This window comes from Fulmarus glacialis, unplaced genomic scaffold (assembly GCF_000690835.1).
Source record: "Fulmarus glacialis isolate BGI_N327 unplaced genomic scaffold, ASM69083v1 scaffold4285, whole genome shotgun sequence".
NCBI classification, from domain to species: Eukaryota; Metazoa; Chordata; class Aves; order Procellariiformes; family Procellariidae; genus Fulmarus; species Fulmarus glacialis.
The window spans coordinates 5,622-27,489 of record NW_009212218.1 but is presented as its reverse complement, the minus strand read 5'-3'; the positions used below and the strand labels follow the sequence as shown (position 1 = coordinate 27,489).

At 36.1% G+C, this 21,868-nt stretch overlaps 1 protein-coding gene across 1 annotated transcript; it reads left to right on the top strand.

The window, feature by feature from the left end:
* Positions 1-5,732: 5,732 nt before the first annotated feature.
* LOC104076790 (neural cell adhesion molecule 2-like) lies at positions 5,733-21,636 on the top strand (the record flags this gene model as incomplete). Its single annotated transcript, XM_009577789.1, has 5 exons — positions 5,733-5,807; positions 6,615-6,821; positions 9,152-9,295; positions 14,424-14,561; positions 21,519-21,636. Coding segments are annotated over 5 exons (682 nt in total), but the record flags the coding sequence as incomplete, so codon positions are not given.
* Between the last annotated feature and the right edge of the window lie 232 nt (positions 21,637-21,868).

Genomic DNA, 21,868 nt, shown 5'->3' with positions numbered 1-21,868 from the left:
CATAACTGTGTCCTTTCCTTTTTACTGCCTTCAAGTTACCCTCTCCCTTTCAGTGGGTTTGCAGCCCAACAGATTTAGAAAGATCCCTCCATAGTAGAGTGCTGTCTCATTGCTCAAAAGTAAATTCTAAAATGCATTCAGATCTATTGATGTAGCATAAAACTGTTCGACTATATTGTTCCACATTTACATTGTGGAAACTGGGGCAGAATATGGTATGTTTTGGTTTTTGGTATCTGTCTGGTGTCATTTTTCAATACAAACAAAAGGAAACTTTTCAGGTTTTTGGAGTGTTTCATGTTTTTTTAAGAAATTGAATTATCAGGAAGTTGCTGGATGGAGTTACTAGTTGGAGCAGAGCTTTACCCGATATTTTTCAGATTTTATTCAAATATTGTCTCCTTTTCCTTTTTAGTATCTTATATATCGTATATATATGTTTTAAATATACATTAGTATAGTATACACATTTAACGTGATTTAATATGTTGCTAAGTGACAATAGAAGTACATATGTGAGTGACTTACTGTTACACTTTTTCTAAGCTCTCACTGATGACACCTCACTTCTGTTGCATTAGGTAATCACCTGTGTAGACAGAGCTATGACAGGTTTGTGATGCTAGTTCTGAAATGTGAAGGATACTAGGGCAAATGGGACTGAAATAAATTAATTTACTAAATATTAGGTCTTATGAATAGAGTCATATGTCTCCATATTTAACAGAACAAATGGACCTCTTATGACTATTCTTCCTTATCTTCCTAAGTGATTTTAAACCCATTAAGGAATAATTCAACAGAATCCTCTTCGTGTAGTACAGCTGATAATAATTCTTTTATTACTGTGATCAGAAGAGAAGGGATTGGTTGTATCACCTAGTGCTTTTTTTTTGCTATAAAATTGCACATATACTGAAGACTGAGTGAAGCCCTGACTGACTTCACTTTTTACCAGAACAGCTGTACTACAGTAGCATTACAGTCCACAGTGTTCCGTGTTCTAGATCTTGCCTTTTATTTATTTATTTATTTATAGCTAGTTAGGTAATATCCTTGGAAACATGGGAAGAGGCAGTATTTTGTCAGATCTATCAAGAAGCTACTATTCATTTCTGGGCTTGGTTTAACATAACTAGACACAGCCTCTACTGATTTGAATGTTTTTAACATTTTTGCTGACCTGATAAAGTAAGCATTTACCTGTGTATTCAAAGACCTTCAGACCAGTCTGGTACAAGCAACTCCCTTTTATATTACTCCAGTGTACAGCAATAACTTGAATTGTGTGTACATTGCATGCCATCTTCATCAGAGCTTATAATAACCTAATGCATTTATGTAGTTCTTCTTGAAATAAATTTGGAAGTAATGTAAAACTTTCTGGATGTGTTGTCTCTTTGCAGTATTTTACTTTCCGTAAGTGATGAGTGAGCCTTCTCCTAGCTTAGTACTGGACTATTTGCCTGACTACCTAATAAGCACAGATTGCTAGATTAATCACTTGGGCAATATTTTTCATTCTAGTTTGCATAAAGCAATATTTTTTCTGTTTACATGAAGCAGAGCTAGGAAAAGAATGAGGCTGGAAAAATTGGACAGATGGTCGTATATTTTTCTATTTTGTAAATATTAAAGTACCATATGTAGAAAATATTATTTCCTTTTGGTTTAAGAGATGTAGCTAGCACATCTCCACAGAGTTTATAATTGCACTTATGCTAAGAATTTTAAATGGAGTTCGGCCCTTTGCTAAAACTGTGTTACAGTCTCAAATATCTATTTCATTGATGAAGGAAAAATATCCTCTAACTTTGCTTTTTACCTCTCATCATGCAGTTCCTTACATTCTACCTGACATTTATTACTTGATCTATTGCATTTACATAGGTCAACATCAGTTATTACAGTTATTGGAACTGAGCAATGAAATTGTCCTTGAAGCAATACTGCTGAAATGCTAACGTGTATATTTCTGAAGCAACTCTACAAGGCTACAAACTCTATAAAAAAATATAGTACCAGATAAGTGGTGGCATAGGACCTAAAAAGTGAGTCTGTGATTTGAAATAAATGTCGAGGCTCTAATCTCTTGAAATTCCCCAACCTCTGAATTTATTAGTACCTTGGTTTCCAACCAGCAGTTATATGTCCTGAGGTTAAAATGAAGCTTACCCTGACAGATAAATAAAGAAGTGAGGCTTTGAGTAGCCTCCTGGATGATTTCTTACTCCTTGATGCTTATTACAACAAAAATAGAACTTTGTCTGAAACTCATTTCCTTTCCTACACTTCAGCTAGTCCTTTGCATGTGGTACCATGGACATAAAGACCATAGATGAGTATGAGCACATTAGTCTCTTTCTCTGTCAGTGCTATGCGTGTGTCCTAAAGGAGCCTTCACTGTGTTCCTTGCTATTGCAGTGAGAATGGTACTAGTACCTGCTCTGGTACTAGATTCAACATTTTTACAACTTCAGTCCACTTCAGTTTCTTCCTGACCTCTAGGCATCACGCCTTCTTCCTGACGGTCTTTATAGACTGACAAGTTTCGATGTTAGCAAACAGAGTACACACAGATATTTACTTTTGCCTGAAGTAGGATGTGTTCTTGGTGGCTTTTTGTGGGTTTTCTTCTTAGCTATTTTCTTATGGGGGACAGGGTATAAAATATTATTAATAATTTTAAAAAAAAGTAAGTTCAATTGTGATGATCTCCTCAGGAAAAGTATCCACAATTCAGGACATCTCATGAAAAATGTTATTTACTGTATAGATGTTTGATTCCTTTTGATTCCCTCCCCCCTCCCCGCCCCCGAAAATACCCAATTCTGTTAAATTTAGTTTGGCAGACTGATACTGAAGTAATCTTCAGTTTTCTTTGCCTTTTTTTGGTTTGGCTTTTGATATGATTATTGAACAAAAAATTCAAATCTGGTCTAATTCTTGCTTATCCAGGCTGATTACATGAAAGTACATCAGTTAACAGCAAATCTGTTTCATGACACTTTTCTCTTAATTGTAATAATTGCCACATTAATATGTATGGAATACTACTTAGATAATGATTTTTTCTGTGCTCATCTTTAATTTTTACTATCAACAGAACTGAATAATTGTGGGTTTTAGCAGGTTCTAAAGTTCTAACATATTCATGGGTAAAATTTGTCACACCAAAAAGTTAGTTTGGAGTGTAATACTCCCCACCTCTAAAGATGTTTGTGCTGTTGGACTTTCATAGCAATTATACAAAAGGAATATAATGAGCTTGGGACATTCAGTATATACTGTAGTTTGTGTTGCTGTTTTCAAAAAGGTGAAATATTTCCACATACACAGAATAGACCATAATTATTATATTTCAAGACTGAAAATCCCAGATTCTTGAAACATTTTTTTAAACTTCAGATACACCCCAGTTCTCTACTATGTATCATACTGAATGAAAATTTAGATTATTTTCTTCTCTTAAAAATTAGTCTTTTTTTTGTCTGACTTTTTCTGTCTTGATTAGAGATTGAAATTAATGTGACTCTAGTCTTGTTATTGGTTCATGAACATTTATTGTCCAATTTTGTAAGATAATGGATGTTAAAGAGCTACAGCTACTTAGGGTGATGATAATGCTGGAATTGTGATTATTGAAGACTACATAGTTATTTTGCATAAATAAGCCCTTCACCAATAATACTGGCTGTGTTGGGTAGGTTATTCATAGGGTCATGGGACCATAAGATAGTTCAAGGTGGAAGGGACTCAAGAAGGTCTCTAGTCCAACTTCCTGTTCAAAGCAGGGTCAGTTACAAAAACAGACCAGATTGTTCAAGGCTTTATCCAGTGAGTTCCTGAAACCTGAAAGAACAGAGATTGCATAATCTTTCTGGGCAATCTGCTCCACTTTCTGACTGTCCACATCATGAAAAAGTTTTTCTTTATGCTTAGCCTGAACCTCTCATTTCAACTTGTCTTCTTGTCTTTTGTCTATCTGCCATACACCACTGTGAAGAGCCTGGCTCCATCTTCTTGATGAATTCCCCATGGGGATGGGTGGGTGGCTGTTCGGCTCCCCTGCAGTGCTCTCTTCTGCAGATTGAAAAGCCTAGCTCCCCCCAGCCTTTCCTCACCAGTTGTATGACTCCCAACAGGTTATTCCCTCCCAGGGAACTTAGCATTTATCCTTATTGAATGTTATGATACATTCTTCCCGTCTCTCTAGGTCAATGACCTTCACATCAAGTGAAGGTGTTAAATAGGACAGATCCCAGGACAGAACCCTACAGTACCCCACTTGTTACTGGTCTCCAGGTAGAGAATGACCCATTAGCCACTGTCTTCTAAGACTAACCATCCAACCAGATTGTCCTAGTTGGACAGCCTAGCTGTCCACTCATCCAAACTGTAACACCCTAACTTGATGTGGTGGGTTGGCTTCATCTGGCAGCCGAGCACCCACACAGCCACTTGCTCACAACCCCCACCCCCAGCAATACAGGGATGAAAATAGGAAGACTGGGAGTGAGAAGACTCATGGGTCAAGACTCAAGGTAAAGACAGGAAAATCACTGGCAAATTACTGTTGCGGGCAAAACAGACTCTAGTTGGGGAATTTAACTTTATTTATCAACCATTAACATAAACATTTAATTACTGATTTGAGTATTGGGAAACAGAGAAGACAAATACATAAGCACTTAGGGAAAACACCTTTATTCCCCTTTCCCAAGCTCCAGATACCTCTCCTTCCCCATTCCTAGCCTCCACTCCCCTTGTTATCACCATCAATGCAGGTTACACTCAGTCCCTTCAGTGAGGTGATGGGTGATGCAGGAGGTTTGCTGATGACATAGTGGTTTCTTTCTACCATTCCTTCTTTCTCACTCTTTTCTTCCACTGCTCCTTCTGCCTAACTCATTTTCTCTGTTCTGTTGGTTATCCACAGGCCACAGTCCTTTTGGGGGTGTACTTGCTCTGGCATGGGCTTTTGCATGGGCCACAGTCCCTTCAGGGGTGTTACCAACTGTGCCATGGAGCACCTGCTATTGCTCTGGCCTTCTTGTTACTCTGTCTTGGTGTTCTAAGAGGTGCCACAAACTCCTCCAACCGGCTCAGCTATGTCCTGCAGTGGGTCCTTTGTGGAGCCAGCTAGAACTGGCTGTGTCTGTCACAGCACAACCTCTGACCTCCCTCCAAAAGAAGTCACGCTTACAACTGTCCCCAGCTACCAAAACCTTGCTATTTAAACCCAATACACTTGAATACAAGAATATTGTGGGAGGCAGCATCAAAAGCCTTGGCAAAGTCAAGGTAATTGCCACCTACTGTTCTTCCCTCATCCACAAAACTAATCATTTTATCCTAGAAGGCAGTGGGGTTGGTCAGGCATTATTTACCCTTGGTCAGTCTATGCTGAGTGTTCCCAGTCACTTTATTCTCACTCAGTTTTTGGGTTTATGTTCTTGTGTATTTCTATTCCTTTTTCTTTGTTTCTTTAATTTTGTCCTCAGTTTTAGGATCTGAGGCTGTTACCCTTCATGTAACATCTTTTCTTTATTTTGATTGTTTTTTCCACGTCTATATATGCTCCAGTTCAAAACATACAATTCTTAGCTGAAACTTCTCAGATTTGTTGAACAGGTTCTATAGTATAGAATGAGAAAATACAAAACCTGAAGATATAAAATTTAAACTGATAAATGCCAAAACATATTCACAACCTACTTTATATTTTTCAGCTCTACTTCAAGTTACAATTTCACTTAGCAAAGTTGAGCTCAGTGTGGGGGAATCCAAATTCTTCACATGCACAGGTATGTATTCATTTTACTTGTAGGTACGTATTTTTTTGTTAGATTTTCAACCTTCTACATAATTTGAACTGAATTAATTGGTTCACAATATTAACTTAAATTAGCATATTTTTGTGTATTCACATTGACTTGTGAGAATTGTGATAAATAGATCTTCACTGGCTTCACATTTCCAGTCTAGAAACTATTCATTTCAGACTTTGAATCACTCAGTTTGAATTGTCTATATCAGTACAGGTAATTTATATCTGTTAGGATGCTTCTTTAGTTAAAATATTTTCACTTATCTAAACTAAGGAGTTAAATAAGCTACTAGGCTAAGCTTTAGTATCCTCTCCAACCTAATGAGACACCCAAAGAGTGTCTTCTGCTGAGGCAAATATCAGTCAAGAGCAGAAGGGTTTACATTTGCAGCTGCCTGACGTGGATCCTTGATGTTGCCGAGTTGCCATCTTCCATTGACAATGACACATCATGGCCTGACTACACTGACAACCCAACTGACAGATGACTTGACCTGTTGATCCAGTGACTGCTGAACAGCCTGTTTCTTTCCTTTAAGACTTTATACCTTTCTGTGTTTGTTTTTTTCCCTCTTGAATCCTTGAGCTACTAGTTATCCTGTCTCAACGATCATACATCTGCCTGCAGTTTTGCCTTGCTTGTCTTTCTACAGACTGTCTCACAACTCTCATAATTCAGCAATTCTCTGACATTGCATAGACATTGTGCATTAGGTAGACATATGTGTTGCATAATGTCTACCTGAACTTCTAATGTTGGATTGTTTTTTGGTTTTGTTTGTAGCCATTGGTGAGCCTGACAACATAGACTGGTACAATCCACAAGGAGAGAAGATTGTTTCTAGTCAAAGAGTGGTTGTTCAGAAAGAAGGTGTTCGATCACGTCTAACCATTTATAATGCAGATATAGAAGATGCTGGTATATATCGGTGTCAAGCAACAGATGCTAAAGGACAAACTCAAGAAGCTACTGTTGTTTTGGAAATTTATCGTAAGTAAAATATTATCAATTAACAAATGAAAGACTATGTTTTAAAAGCCACTGCTATTGAGAAAGTAAAGCCTATCAAAATATCTTCCCAGGCTCTTAACCTTATCTTCCAAATAATTGCATCTCCTGCAGTTTAGTTAATAGATATTATGACTAAGACTTAAGTGAAATGGATGGCCACTTTGTAATATTGTAGATCACTTTTCCTCTGTATCTTAGAATGCTGTCTTATGAGGGTGCACTGTATGCCCCTCATGGAAAAAAGGAAATATGAGAAAAACGTTATGTCAACCTAATACAAATACATCTACAACCTATTACAAATACGTGCATAAATAAAAGGACAGGAAGTGCAATATATGTCATTAAAAAAGTGGAATTTAGACTGAATTAGTTACTTTTATGTCAGTCTTTTCCTATTTTTGGCCTTATAATGGAATTTTGCCATAAAGCATTGAAGCTTAATGTGATAAGCAACCAAAATGCATTTCAATTACAGACAACTAATTGAGAAGTATATTGGAGAAGTAAATACATTCTATTGTGGTAAGAGATTCTCTGAGAGGTTGTGGTATTTTTTTTTTCAGTTTAGTTAAATAACTTTACATTGTACTATATTCTTTAGATCAATCAAAAATGCCTAAAAGCAATACAATAAACAAGTACACTGTGAAGATATAAGGTAAAGTCTTTGCTGGTGAACGGGTGAGACAGCAGCCTTTCAGCTGAGTTATTCTCTAATTTCATTGGAGAATAGTTTTTTAATATTCATAAAAAATTGTTTGTGGATGGACTGAGCACTAAGGAATTGCAATGAGACAGAAAATACAGAGTAGAATTATAAAGCACTACTTCTGAAAGGTACAGATAACTCAGATAACAAAAGATATACAATTTTAAAAAAAATCTATTGATAAAACAACCATTAAAATGGTGATAGCAGTTGCAAGAGATTACATGATGTCTTGAAAGCTGGCAGTTCAAAGGATTTCAAGTTTTGTGGAATTAATTTGTGTGCTTAAAACTGCCAGTCACTCCATTAGCAGACTGCTGAGCAAGGTTGAAATCTTTTGAAGTGTTTGCATCTGGTAATTTTAATAATTCTAAGGCTAGATAAACCCAAAGACCTACACAAGAAATGTGAAGATTTGTGGGAACTGACATTTCATTATTCATATTTGTGGTGTATTGTAAGGAAAAAGCAGGATACACTGTACTCCTAGGGTCTGGTTCAGTACTCACTGGTGTCTGTGAGAGTTTTTCTTTTGACTTACATATGGTCAAATACTTCAAACATTTCATACAAATACTTTGTAAAAGTATACAAGAGATGTTTATAACAGAAGTGTGCTCCCTCTGTTGTGGGAACTGTGTGGATTATTTGAGCCTGCACTCATATCAATGCAAAAAGGTGGAGGTGGAGTTGCATCTCAGGCTTATGTTCTCCAAAGTGTCCTCTGAAATGTAATTGACAGTCTTTGATCCTAGAGATGATAGGTCAGTTTGTTTCTTCTGTGTGCAAGAAAATCTTCCAGAATTTTTTGTCAGGCAATTGGTTTTGGCATTAGATCTTGTATGAGATCATGAATTAATGCCATCTTGGACTTCTAACAGTAAATTCTAATAATACTAAACTTATTCAACCCACTAATAAAATTACATGTCAAGTTTGGTTGTTTGGGGGTTGGAATAATTAAAAGCCTCATCAGGCCTAAAAAAATCTTATTATTTCCTAAAAAAAGGCTACAAATTCTTATGACTTAATAATATTAAGTTTTCCATATGGTTTCCCACTGGCTTTTAAGATTTTATATTTTACTCAGCTGATGGTTTTCACAGTCAGTGAGGCTAAAGTTCCATCTTTTTAATAAGACTTTTCCAAATTATTTTGGTGACTTTGATGGAAGTTTTGATGGAATAAAACCATGAGGTTTTAATTCAATAATAAGTTAATGAGGAATAAAACACACAAGAGAGTTAATAGACTATTAACCTGAATATATAGACCTCTAAAAAACTAGTTTCAAAACTGGGCTCTGGAACATTGGAAACAATGGAAAATATATTTATAAAACATGCTTAGTTTATATAAATAAAACAAAGATTTTCATAATGCAAAATGATTGTAAAATCATTTCTACAGACAGAGTGGAAGTCATGTGTCCGAGACCATTTGAGTCTTATCTGGGAAGATTATATTATGGAAATAATTCTGTATTATCACAATGAGGAGTCTTAATAGTCATCTTTATCTGATTTGGTGTTACATATAATTCTGATGCTAAGTGAACTGGAAGATGCTTACTATATTCTGTTTTCTTCCTTTTCAGAAAAGCTCATTTTCCGAGACATAATATCTCCACAAGAGTTCAGGCAGGGAGAAGATGCAGAAGTTGTTTGCCGTGTAACTAGTTCACCTGCTCCCATTGTCAGCTGGTTGTATCGGAATGAGGAAGTCACAACTATTGCTGACAGTTAGTATTTTGGTAACTCTTTAAGTTATATACATTCTAATTAATATGAAAATATTATTGTAAAAGAAGACTAATCACATTATAGTGGAGGATGGATTTTGATTAGCCCATCAGCTTAAGTAGAATTTAACCAGGTTCTGTGGTCTATAGGGAATCCATATGCAATGATTTCCTTCATGTATCTTTTTTTTCCAATTGGAAATTTTTTTCTAGATGTAACATGAGGGTCCAAATGCCCAAAAGATTGCTGGGAGCTCCTTCGCAGGAACTCTTCCTGGGTTGCCATGTATGTAGGAACACATTTTTTAAACACACACAGATAAACTTCACTGTGAACACAAAGCCATGACACTGAGCAAACACTGCACTGACTTTGGTATACTTGTACATTAGCTCAGAGACTTTCAGGTGGATAGGCTTTTTGCACTATTGTGAGAATTTACTTGTATGACTGTAAGCTACTCTTTGAGTTACAAACAACTGGGGGTATAGGTGATCTGTTTAGGCTAGATTCCCTAACAGCTAGACTGATAAAGTTAGGTGAAGATGAATCTCACCTTCCCCACATGCAAGTTCTAAGCCTGTGGAGAGACAATTAGGCATATAGAATCTGTGTGATTTACCCCCTCAAAATCTGTGAACCATTTTTTCAGTGCTGTCTCAATAGTCGTCTTTGCCTTTATGGAAAACAAGACTTTCCACGTTTTCTGGAAATGGAAATAAAGTTGTTGATGAACCAGCTTATCCATCTTCGTATCAGTCTTTATCTCTGCATGTACTAAAACTCAAGGTTGTAGTCTATGCACTTAAACTTCTTGTTCTTCAGAAATTTTTTTTTTTTTTTTTCAAAATGAAAATGAAAAATTATATTTGGTCTCTTATGAAATCACATAAACAAATGTGGAGCAGTTGCTGGGGAGAAAAAAAAAGCTTGTTTGATGTTTCTGGACTCAGTCTTAGACTCCTCTCCATTACGAAAGAAAGTTTTGATCAAACTTCTTTCTTATTTAGTATATCCTATCCCTTCTGTCATCTAGACACAGGCACTAAGAAGAAATAGCAAACTTCTACCTTAGAAAAAAGAGTTGAAATTTTTATATATATAGTTAAACAGTGAATGTAGGTGAGACGTAGAAGATTTTGAAAAATAAGAACTCTGAAAACCAAACAAAGTTTGGTAATTTAGCAAAAAGTCTTTTTCAAGGATGCAGGATCTCAGAGCTTGAAAAAATAAAAGTGCCTTTAAAGATCTCTCTCAAAAAAATTTTTTATTGCCAGTTTATTTGTTTTTTCCAATCAATTTGGCTGCTGTAGGATTAGCAATGAAAATAAAGCAACATTTCCTTTCTTTTTCAAAATCACACATTCTGAAGATTCCAAGGTTTTAAATTTGAATTCGTAAATTTGTCTCTTTAACCATTTTCTTTCACAATGCTTACAATGTGAAAAGGTAGAACGATAGAAACCAGTTTTAATTTAAATTGCAGAATACCTTCCTTATGTTCTGATCTGGAGTAGTACCCAAATAAAATCCCATCGTGCTTGGGATCGCTGTTAAATACACTTGTGTAAACTGATGTGCAAAGGTGAGTGTCAGCTTTAGATGGTTAACATGCTGTGTTTACATTTGGTCTAGAAGAAGAAATTACTGGGTTGAAAAACAGTCCCTCCTGGAGAGAATGACTGGTTTGGTTGTATGAGGGACGTATTTAATAGGAGTCTTGGTCTTCAACTTTTGCCAAAAGTTTTGATTTTTTCTTCAACAGGTCTTTAGTCATGTCCCTGTCTTAGAATGAATAGCTGTGCCTAACCTTTTTGTTAGACATTGTGGGTCATAGCCTGGTACATACCCTAGAATGCAGTAAAATTGGCAAACCATGAGCCAAAAATTCCTCAAGCTCTTATTATGAGGCACTGAAAAGACATAGGCAATCTCACTTGTCATCTATACCACTTAACATCTGATTTGATTGAAGGGGGAGGTAGTGTGACTGTTCTTTTAAATTGGGCATTTGAAGTTGAGTGAGTTGAGTCCAGAAAATAAAGTGATGAGCTGGAGGAGTGTAATGCCCAGTCAATGTCCACATCCACCAACTGTCATCTGTTTACACAATTTTTATTATGATATCCATGGGACAGTGAATTTTATCTGTGTGCAGACCATCTCTATGTATCATGTTGTATTACTAGGTTATGCTCTGAACCTCCTGAATGTTCCATAGTACATGTGAGTCCATCAAGATCTAACCTCTGCCTGTCAAGATTTCAGTGCATTTGTTGACCTAGCTGGTCTCTGCTGAATGAGGATAGTATCATTGTATACTTAGTGGCATTTTTACAGCGACATGAACTATTCTTTCAGAAGCCTACCAAAGGATAAGACATGGAGAGCAACAATTTCTGAAGAAAGTCACACATTCAATTCACATTCCATTGTTTAAGTTTCCTTGTAATATGATGTGTATTAATTTTGTCTGTATGTAGACAGTATTAGTGGCGGAAAAAGACATAAAATGTTTTTCTTCTGTTATACCTTGTTTACTCATGAGAATATCTCCTGCTGTATCCATTATATTATTCTTGAAATAGGTTTTGTTTACTGTTACTAAATGAACCCTCATTTTTTCAGCATTTTAAAGAAATAAATGTGATCTCCAGTCCTTTCGTTCACCTCACACATTAAATATTTACGTTAACAGAAAAAAAATGTTACCAATGCTTAAAGAGGGTTTCAAATGTTTTCAAAACATTTGAAGCACAGCTCTCTGGGAATTGTGTAGGGACAGGAAAGAAAAAGATGATATAATTTGTATGTGGTAGTGTGTGAAATGGCATTAATGTTCAAGCATGACTTTAATAAACTAGACATAATTAGCGTAAATGTGTTGAGGCCATTGATGTCCTGTAAACCTCTATCAGGTGAAGCATGATTAAATTTTATTTTTTAATTTTTCTGATAGAGTTCTTGGTGATGAAACAGAACCCACATGGCATAAAAAGCTGTTTTATTTGTAAATATGTATGCACATATGTTCTGTAAATAGACTGTTAGCTGTATAATACATAAAAGCTTTTCTACCAAGTGTTGTTTATCACCGTTTTGGAATATCAGTGTTGTGTTGTGGGAAATCTAGCATGCTTTAAAAACCTAGCAAAATCAAAAAGGAAAGCAAAGTGAAAAATTACACTTGGTTGCTAGTTAAAACTGAAAGCTAGTAAATCTCATCATCCTCCAATACTGAAAGGATGGAGCTGGTTCAAATAGAACAAGAAAGACAGATGAATAACAAGTACGCAGGTTCTTCAAAATCCACATACAGTGAACTGCAGGAAATAATTCTCCTCAAAAGAGTCCATTAATATTGACTAGTTATGGTGGGTTGACCTGGCTAGCTTCAAGGCACCCACCAGCCACTCTCTCCCTTACCCTCCTCAACAGGACAGGGGGAGAAAATGAGATGAAAGAGCTCGTGGGTGGAGATAAAGGCAGGGAGATCACTCACCAATCACCAGCACAGGCAAAACGGATTTAAATTGGGGAAAATTAATTTAATTTATTGCCAGTTGAGTTGGATGGTGAAACACAAAGGCAAAACTAAAGAAACACCTCCCCCCTCCTTTTTCCCAGGCTCAACTTCACTCTTTCATTGCCAACTCCTCTACCTCCTCCACGCCAGGCAGTGCAGGGGGATGGGGAATGGCGATAATGGTCAGTCCATAACAGTTCCAGTGTGGGTCCTTCCCGCGGGCTGCAGTTGTTCAGGATAAACTTGCTTCAGCATGGGGTCTTCCACGGTCTGCAATGTGTGTATCTGCTCCACCATGCTCTCTCCTGGGGCTGCAGGGGGATCTCCGCTCCAGTGCCTGGAGCACCTCCTCCCCTTCCACCTTCTCTCATCTTGGTGCTTGCAGGGTTGTTTCTCTCATATTTTTTTCATTCCTCTCTCTCACAGTTGCTGCGCAGCGTTTTTTGCCCTTTCTTTTACATACCTTCCCAGAGATGCCACTGGGAGGGCATCTGAGGGGCTCAGCTGTGCCCTGTGGTGGGTCCGCTGGAACACGCTGCAAGTAGCTGTATCTGGCACAGGGCAGCCCTGGTCTCTCCTCACAGAGGCTGCTCCTGCAGCCCTTCTGCTATCAACATCTTGCCATGTAAACCCAATACACTCATTCAGGCAGAAAGGAGAGAAAATCTAAATTCAGATTCAGTTTACTTTTGCAGATTATTCAGCTGTGCCCTGTGGTGGGTCCGCTGGAACACGCTGCAAGTAGCTGTATCTGGCACAGGGCAGCCCTGGTCTCTCCTCACAGAGGCTGCTCCTGCAGCCCTTCTGCTATCAACATCTTGCCATGTAAACCCAATACACTCATTCAGGCAGAAAGGAGAGAAAATCTAAATTCAGATTCAGTTTACTTTTGCAGATTATAATTTTTGCATGTGCAGTTTTAAGAGTGCTCACTACTTGTTCAGAGTCTGATTTTTTCAATGAACTTGAGCTACTCAAAAGGTCTATTGAACTTCAGTTTATGCTGGACTATGCAGAAGAAGGAGTGGTTTGTTGGATTATGTTTTCGTACCCATTTCTATGAAGTGTTACCCTATGGTGAGATGCATTGACTAAGTAATAGTGAATGAGCAAAGGAACAGGAGGAGGAAAAGAGAGCAAGCAAGCTGAGAAATGATTAAGCATAGTGCCTGTAAAACGGGCACAAAGACAGTTGATTAATCTAGATAGAGAGGGAAGAAGCATTTTCTTACTTATTATAAATTGCTCGATTTATCTTTTTTCCATCTCTTTAATGTTTTTGATATTCTGTGTAGGTGTTCATGAATATACCACTCATTTTGCAATAATTTATAAATTTAACTTACATTTGATGACTCCTCAGAGTAAGTAGGAAGTTATGGATGGAAAATCCAGATTGAGTTTTAGGAAATGGCAATGTATTTTGGAGTAGGAAAAAAACAAATTTCTCAGCTGACATTTTACTTTTAAATTGACAAATATTTTTTCAATGAGCATTCTGATTGTACAGAGAAAGTACATAAATATTACTCATTTAATTTAGCATTCCTCATGTTGTCTTGATTTACTAACACCACTTAATCTCTTATTTGCCTTTCTAGATCGATTTGCAATATTAGCAAACAATAATCTCCAAATTCTTAACATCAATAAAAGTGATGAAGGAGTATACAGATGTGAAGGAAGAGTGGAAGCCAGAGGAGAAATTGACTTCCGGGACATAATTGTTATTGTGAATGGTAAGGAGAAAAAGTTTTTGAATTTACTTATGGCTTTAATTGATTATCATAGCCTATTTTAAAATATATAAGCCTCTAAAAAATCCTAATTAAACTGGTTAATATAGTTGTCATGTCTGTTTAGTATTGTTTTTCTATAAATGTAATCGCTTAATATTTAAAAAAAATCTATTGTACTGTGTAAATAGAATTCAGTGCAGTTCATAATATCAGTGTATATAAATATGTAAAAGCTGGATTTTTTTTTTTAGTCATTCATGGAACATTGACAATCACTGCAAGACTTGAGATTCAGATTATAATATATAGTAGTTCAGTTCACCCTGTATTTTTCAATGTTTTGTCATTTACTGTTAAAAAACCACACTTGATTTTTCATAGTTATTCACCTTCATTCATTCAACATATTTTATGAACTGTCCCAAAAGTCACAGATACATTCTATTAAGGTTAACAGTATTACTTATAGATTTTTAACATTTTATTTTTATGAGGAGTAAAATATGTAAAGTGGCATTATACATTTTATCAGTTTGTAATAAACCTCTGAGAAGGAATATGAAAGAATTAAGACAAGATGGATAATTTAGCTCAACCTGTCTCTTAAATTCAGGGTTGACCTGTTGAAAAATAAATATCTCTTCATATATTGTCTGGAAAGGGCACAGTTCCTAAAGAGCATTTTTTATCTATACATTCTGTTTAATGTCAGTTTTTCAATGAAACTACTTCCATCATGCCTATTAGGTTCTGAGTGCTAAATGCTTTGTCCTTGACTGGTCCTTTTGGGCAAACCCCAGTTTACAGAAGTCATTATGTAAGTTGAATTCTCAGTTAATTTCAGGAGAAAGAGCAGCTTCTGGCACAGGTATTATTTAATCATCCATATAGTCAAGCAGCAATCTTTGAAGCAGAATTCTTTAGATTGTTGTAGATAGTATATAGACAGTGGCAAGCAAATGGGTGATTATCCTATATATTGTGATAGAATATAACAGTACATGCCCTACGCACTCTGAAGACCCCCAACAAATTGCTTTCCTCTCTGCATTGTGGTGCTGTATTACCTTGACTCCTGGTTATGTACACTTCCAACAGTGCATCTGGTAGCGTTTAAAATGCTGAATGAGGTTTTCTGGGGGTGCTGGTTGACAGCCGGCTGAACATGAGCTGGCAGTGTGCCCAGGTGGCCAAGAAGGCCAACGGCATCCTGGCCTATATCAGAAATAGTGTGGCCAGCAGGAGTAGGGAGGTGATCGTGCCCCTGTACTCGGCCCTGGTGAGGCCGCACCTTGAATCCTGTGTTCAGTTTTGGGCCCCTCACTACAAGAAGGACATTGAGGTGCCGGAGCGTGTCCAGAGAAGGGCAACGAAGCTGGTGAAGGGTCTGGAGAACAAGTCTTATGAGGAGAGGCTGAGGGAACTGGGACTGTTTAGCCTGGAGAAGAGGAGGCTGAGGGGAGACCTCATCGCGCTCTACAACTACCTGAAAGGAGGTTGTAGCGAGGTGGGGTTTGGTCTCTTCTCCCGAGTAACTAGCGATAGGACGAGAGGAAATGGCCTCAAGTTGCGCCAAGGGAGGTTTAGATTGGACATTAGGAAAAACTTCTTTACTGAAAGAGTGGTCAAGCGTTGGAACAGGCTGCCTGGGGAAGTGGTGGAGTCACCATCCCTAGAAGTATTTAAAAGATGTGTCGATGTGGTGCTTAGGGACATGGTTTAGTGGGCATGGTGGTGTTGAGTTGATGGTTGGACTCGATAATCTTAGAGGTCTTTTCCAACCTTAATGATCCTATGATTCTATGATTCTTCTGCTGCTGTTTATGTACATGGATATGAACCTACATTCTGAATACCTTTCACCTCTATCTGATATTTATATACAGTTGAGCTAAGAGAGAGCCTGTATTTAACCTAAAATGTCAGATTGCAAACTATGGTCTGACTTCATATCTTTTATTGGTGGGTTATATCCACAAATTTGGTTCTTCCTATATTTATTATGACTCTAGACAAGAGACACTCACTTACCTCTAGATTTCAGTTCATAGTGTTGGGAGCAGAAGGGGTTGCCAATTGAGTGATTCTGACATGGTTGCTCATGTAGAGTGGTATCAATTAAGAACTATTTTCTGCTTCATTTATAGGAATAAATAGTTTTCCTACATAAAGCTGAATGTATTAAATTTGGCCCAAAATTACTTTTACAGTAATATTAAAAATCAGAAAGAAAGAAAAATTGTAGTGTTCTTTGGTGAAAAGGAAAACCTATGAATGAATCGGATTCAGAAAAGAAAAGAAAAAAAAAGAAAAAAAAGGAGCAGTCTGTAGGCCAGTAAAAGCTACATGGCTGTATTTCCACCATGTCTCCTTTTCCAAAAAAAAAGCAATAATGCTTACCTGGATGATAATCAAAGCTTGGTATGAAAAGAAAAAGTTATCATGACAGTATTTGTATGTAGAAACTCTTCAAATTTAGAACTTTACGGTTTATTTACTTATATTGCAATAGTACCTACAGGATCTATAGAAAGATCTGAGATATATACAAACACATAGTAAGAACTATACAAGGTCTCTAAATGGATAAAGTGCAGTTAAACAACAAAGAAATAGGAATACTTCAGGAGAGCTGGCACTCCACTTAACCCATAAGTTTACATTTTAAAAAAATTAATTTTTCGTGAGAGTCTGTAAGGAGAAGTGAATGTAGAGAATGATGAGATTAATAATTAAGTCAATAATATTAGTCCTTGCTCTCACATATGTATTTAGGGTTTACAGTGGAAATACATTTTTAGGAGGAACATAGGGGCTGATATTGTAGCTTTGCTAATTTATTTGGAGAGTAGCAGAATTCTTCCTATATGATGTTTCTCTACTGCAAACAGTATATGAGTATGTTGCTTTCCAAATGTCTTCTTTATTATATAGCAGGAGTTGATATTGTTTCTATTTCTGCAAATATGATTTGTTCCGATGCTTATACATACTTCACTCAGAAATGTAAGCTATGGTAGAAGTGTGTGAAATCTCAGATTCCCTTTTGCAAGAATAGTGACGAAGATTTAATTAAAAAAGAAACTATTAGCTATCCCTTTACTCATTGCCTTCTAGTTAGAGTATTATCCATGGTGCAGGTGACCCATACATCCTCTGATTCAGGGCAAAGATTTGAACTAAGACTACCTCTTCTGTGAACAAGTACTTTATTTGGTACTGTTTCTCTGCCTCTGTCCAACTAAAACGGGAGGACAGAGAGAGTGGAAAAACATGTGAGAGGCTGAAAGCACCCGAGCCTTACAGCAAGCTGATGAAGACCAGTCTCTCAGAGGTAGATGGTATGGGATCAAATCCTCTCAAGAAGAGGAGAAGATTAAACCTATGATTCTCATATTTAAGAACAAGAGGTAAGTTCCCTCTTGGGCCATTTTGGTCATAACAGAGTTATCTCTGCCCATGTGGATGATACTTTCCTGTAGAATGGTTTCTTGTGCTATGTGGAAGCAAGAAAAATTAATGACCACTACAACTATAGCTATGAAATGAAGGATTAGACCTTGCAACCACCAGAAAAAAAATGGTAAAAAGCCACTCCCCGAATGATTTAAGAACACGTTGCAAAAATTCATTCTTTCTTTGCCTGGAGTTAGGTGGCTGTACCCATATTTAGGAACCTAAGTAGCAGAAATTTTCACAGTTAATGAAGCAGCATGTGCAGGTGATGTTGACTAAGTGGAAATTAATTGAACTTTTTAACTTAAATACCTGGATGGAACGTTATTATTTTCCTTATTAACAATGACTTCCTAAGAAACTAAAATTAGATGACTGTAAGCATTTTTAATTTTATTTTTATTTTTTATTTTTAGTGGAGTACTAAGTAAAATTAATTTCTTATAGATTTCTTACATTAAAAAGGAAATTTCTTGTTTTATAATCATTATATAAATTTAAAATAGTCTAGTCTTGGGATTAAATAGTGGGCACTTGTAACTACACATAAAAATTGTGTTGTAGAGATGTATCTCATCTTGAAGAGAAGGAATTAACAAAGACAGTGGTGTGTATCTTGAAAATATTTCTTCCATTCTCCACTCAACCTGGATGCTAAGCTGGTTGACATAACATTGGCTAATTCACATCTGGGTGAGATGTAAATAACAGGAAGAAGAGATGAAATGGATAGCGTTTCCATCAGACCGTAGTAGAGTATGTTCTCTTCTGTACCAGTGTCCAAACTAGCTGATCATAGCAGCAGTTATGACTCAGGTCACATGCACATAGTTTTAAAAACTAAAAGCTGTAACAGAAATTATTTTGAACATGATATTCAATGTTCTGGTTAGTGTTGCAAGACTGTGCTGAATAATTTGATGGTGAGGGCCCTGAAATGCAATACAAATCCTCTCTTTACTAACTTATGGAAAAGAAGAAAATTGAGTAAATTTGCAGAGGAAATTTTAAAGTCTGTTTGCCTAGATTATTGGCCCACAAATTTAGAGGTTCATTGCCCTGGGGTCATGGTATTTTCATATCCAATATGTAGCCCAGGCAATTTCAGATAGCAAAGAAGTAATCTGTGAAACAGACTTAACATAAAAAAGTGTGAAAGCAACTTACTGTAAGTAAATATATGTTAGAAAACCTTTTCAGTTTTAGCTGGCTGTTCATTATATTGGTTATTTTTTTGTATCATGCTTTAAAGATTACATATGAACAGAATGAAACTTTGCTCAAAAATATTTAAAAGTAAATACTGGAACAAAGTTTGATATATAAAATGTAGTTTCTAGTGTATGGAAATCTTTGGGGGGTTATAATGGATAATAAATTGAAATACATTTGAGCTAGATTCTCTCTTTAAAATCTAATGTTTAGGTATCTTTTCTACTTTCAATACTGAACTTATAGGATTTCTTCTCTACCCATATTTACAGTGAGATCTGAATGGCAAGTTTTTATTTAAAAAAAAAAAAAAAGGTTAGTATAAAGTAGAACAAAAGAATTCAAGTCCTCCTGAAAACAAAAACTTTTTTTTTGTTCTTTTTTTTTTTTTTCTCTCTCTCTCTCTTTTGGTAAATGGGTTTATTAGATGTATGTCTTTAAGTTTTCTTTGCTGTCTGGGAAGTTCCCTAAATTGGATAGACTTCCTGACCTCACTGACATAAATGAAAAAGAATTGTTTTCACTTAAATGTGGCTGGATTTTACCATTTTGCTTTAAGTTTGAAATGTGAGAGACTTGCCAGTATAGCTTCATTTGGCTTTTCCTCTTTTAGGTTCACACTTTATTTCCATCCTACACACATACAAGACCAGAACCAAAGATAAACAGACCTCTTCCCAGAAGGAATGATGAGAAAAATAAAATTTGACTTTTGAAAAGAAAAATAATATTTCATTTCATTGTCATTGCAGTATCTCTTGGAAGATTGAAGTGCTTAAGTAATGTGCTGAACTGAGTCATAGACCTGTAATTCTTAGTTGTGAGCAGTGAAGAACCTGCTACTGCTGGCAAAGAATTATTTTATCCCCTCATGTTACTGAGTATTTTCAGGTCTAGACATTAGAATGCACTGCAAAATGACTAAAATGTATATAACGTTTTCTAAGTGACATTTTTTCATGGAAGATGTTGCACAACAGAAGGGTTTTGTATGCTGAGTAATGGCCCATGCAATTTCAGATAGGAAAGAAGTGATCTGTGAAACACTTAAATTTCAGCACACCATTAAAAAGTGTGAAAAGTACATAACAACATCTACTTACCGATCATTGATAATTCTTATACATTATTTTTAATAATTTGATATATTTAAGGTTCAGAAGCTGGAAAGGCTTCTGAAATAGAATACTAAAGCTAAAATATTTGGTGCAAAGCAACAGAAGTTGATTCTCAACTGTTTGTGAGAAAAATCTGTGGAAGTGCAATGGGAAGCTAAAAGCAAATTCATTGGAGATGCCTGTTTCTCCTTCTTTTCTCTAGTGAAAGTTAAAGCTAAAAAAGTTAATTCTGAGTCACTCTGACGACAGGATGTTCTTGCTAGCAGGGGCCTATATTTTGTGAAGCTCTAATCTTCTTTTCCCTTTCCTCTCGCTTTCCCTGACATTCCTTCTTTTCCACATATCCTCTTCTTTCCAATCTGCTGGGATTACTTTTTTTTTGTTTGTTTCTTTGCTTGACAGTTAATGGAAACATTTAGGGCAGCTGTCTTAAAATTACCATATGAACAGAGATATTAAATATCAGCCTGTAAGTTGTTCTGCCTTAAATAATATTGCTATTTTTTTCTGTTGGGTAGAGGTTCTCTGCGAACTGTTACAATTTTAGTAATAACTTCATCCCATCAAGAACAGGCAAAATTCATCACTCTTAGAACATAATTACAATTTTTCGAAATACAGTTTCCAAAAATAGATTGTATCCATTGGGTTCTATCACGTTTCACCTTTTGAAGCTGGTGATACTCCTGCCCAGGAATTATGCAGTAAAAAGAATTAAATATAATCAAGACTACTGACACCTGTTTTAAAAGCACTGTCTGACATCAGTACATAGTTATATGTCAGCTTTATAATTGAGTGAAAGATAAAAAAGACTACAGATACATTTTCATTTGACATAGTTAAATTAGTGCCAATCATCACTGTATTGTGTCTTATATGTGTTAGGTATAACTTCAATCACTTTAAAATGTTCTGTAAGAAAACAGAAGAACTGCTGAATAAGACTTTTTAAAAAAGGTTATAAATGTCCTGAAAATATTAAAAATCTTGTGTTTAAGAAAAGTAAAGAAATGCTAATAACAGTGATTCATCTTGTAACTTGATCCCTACATGTAACCATAAATTCCAAAATTAGCAAAGGATCCTATCCTGTGCTTTAAATTTCTCTGGAAAAACACATAAAGTCATTTATTTTTCCATTAATAGGACATAATGTTTTATTTTTCAGTTCCCCCTGCAATTACTCTGCTACAGAAATCCTTCAATGCCACTGCAGATCGAGGAGAGGCAATAACTTTGTTCTGCAGAGCCACTGGATCACCTCCACCTGAAATCAGTTGGTATAGGTAAGTTCATTTAAGCACATCAGAGCACATGTTTTAATGTGTCACGATTTTCTATCACAGTCCATTAAGCTGTGCAACCTTAATTTCTTTACTGAATTTTAAGAGCATTTGCTGTCCATTTCTGTTCTAACTTCTAAAGCTAGATTCAGCATTAATAAGTGAATGAACTCACACAAATTCAATTGCAGTCAGGTTACCAGCAAGTGAGATAAATGTAAAAAGTAACTAAAAT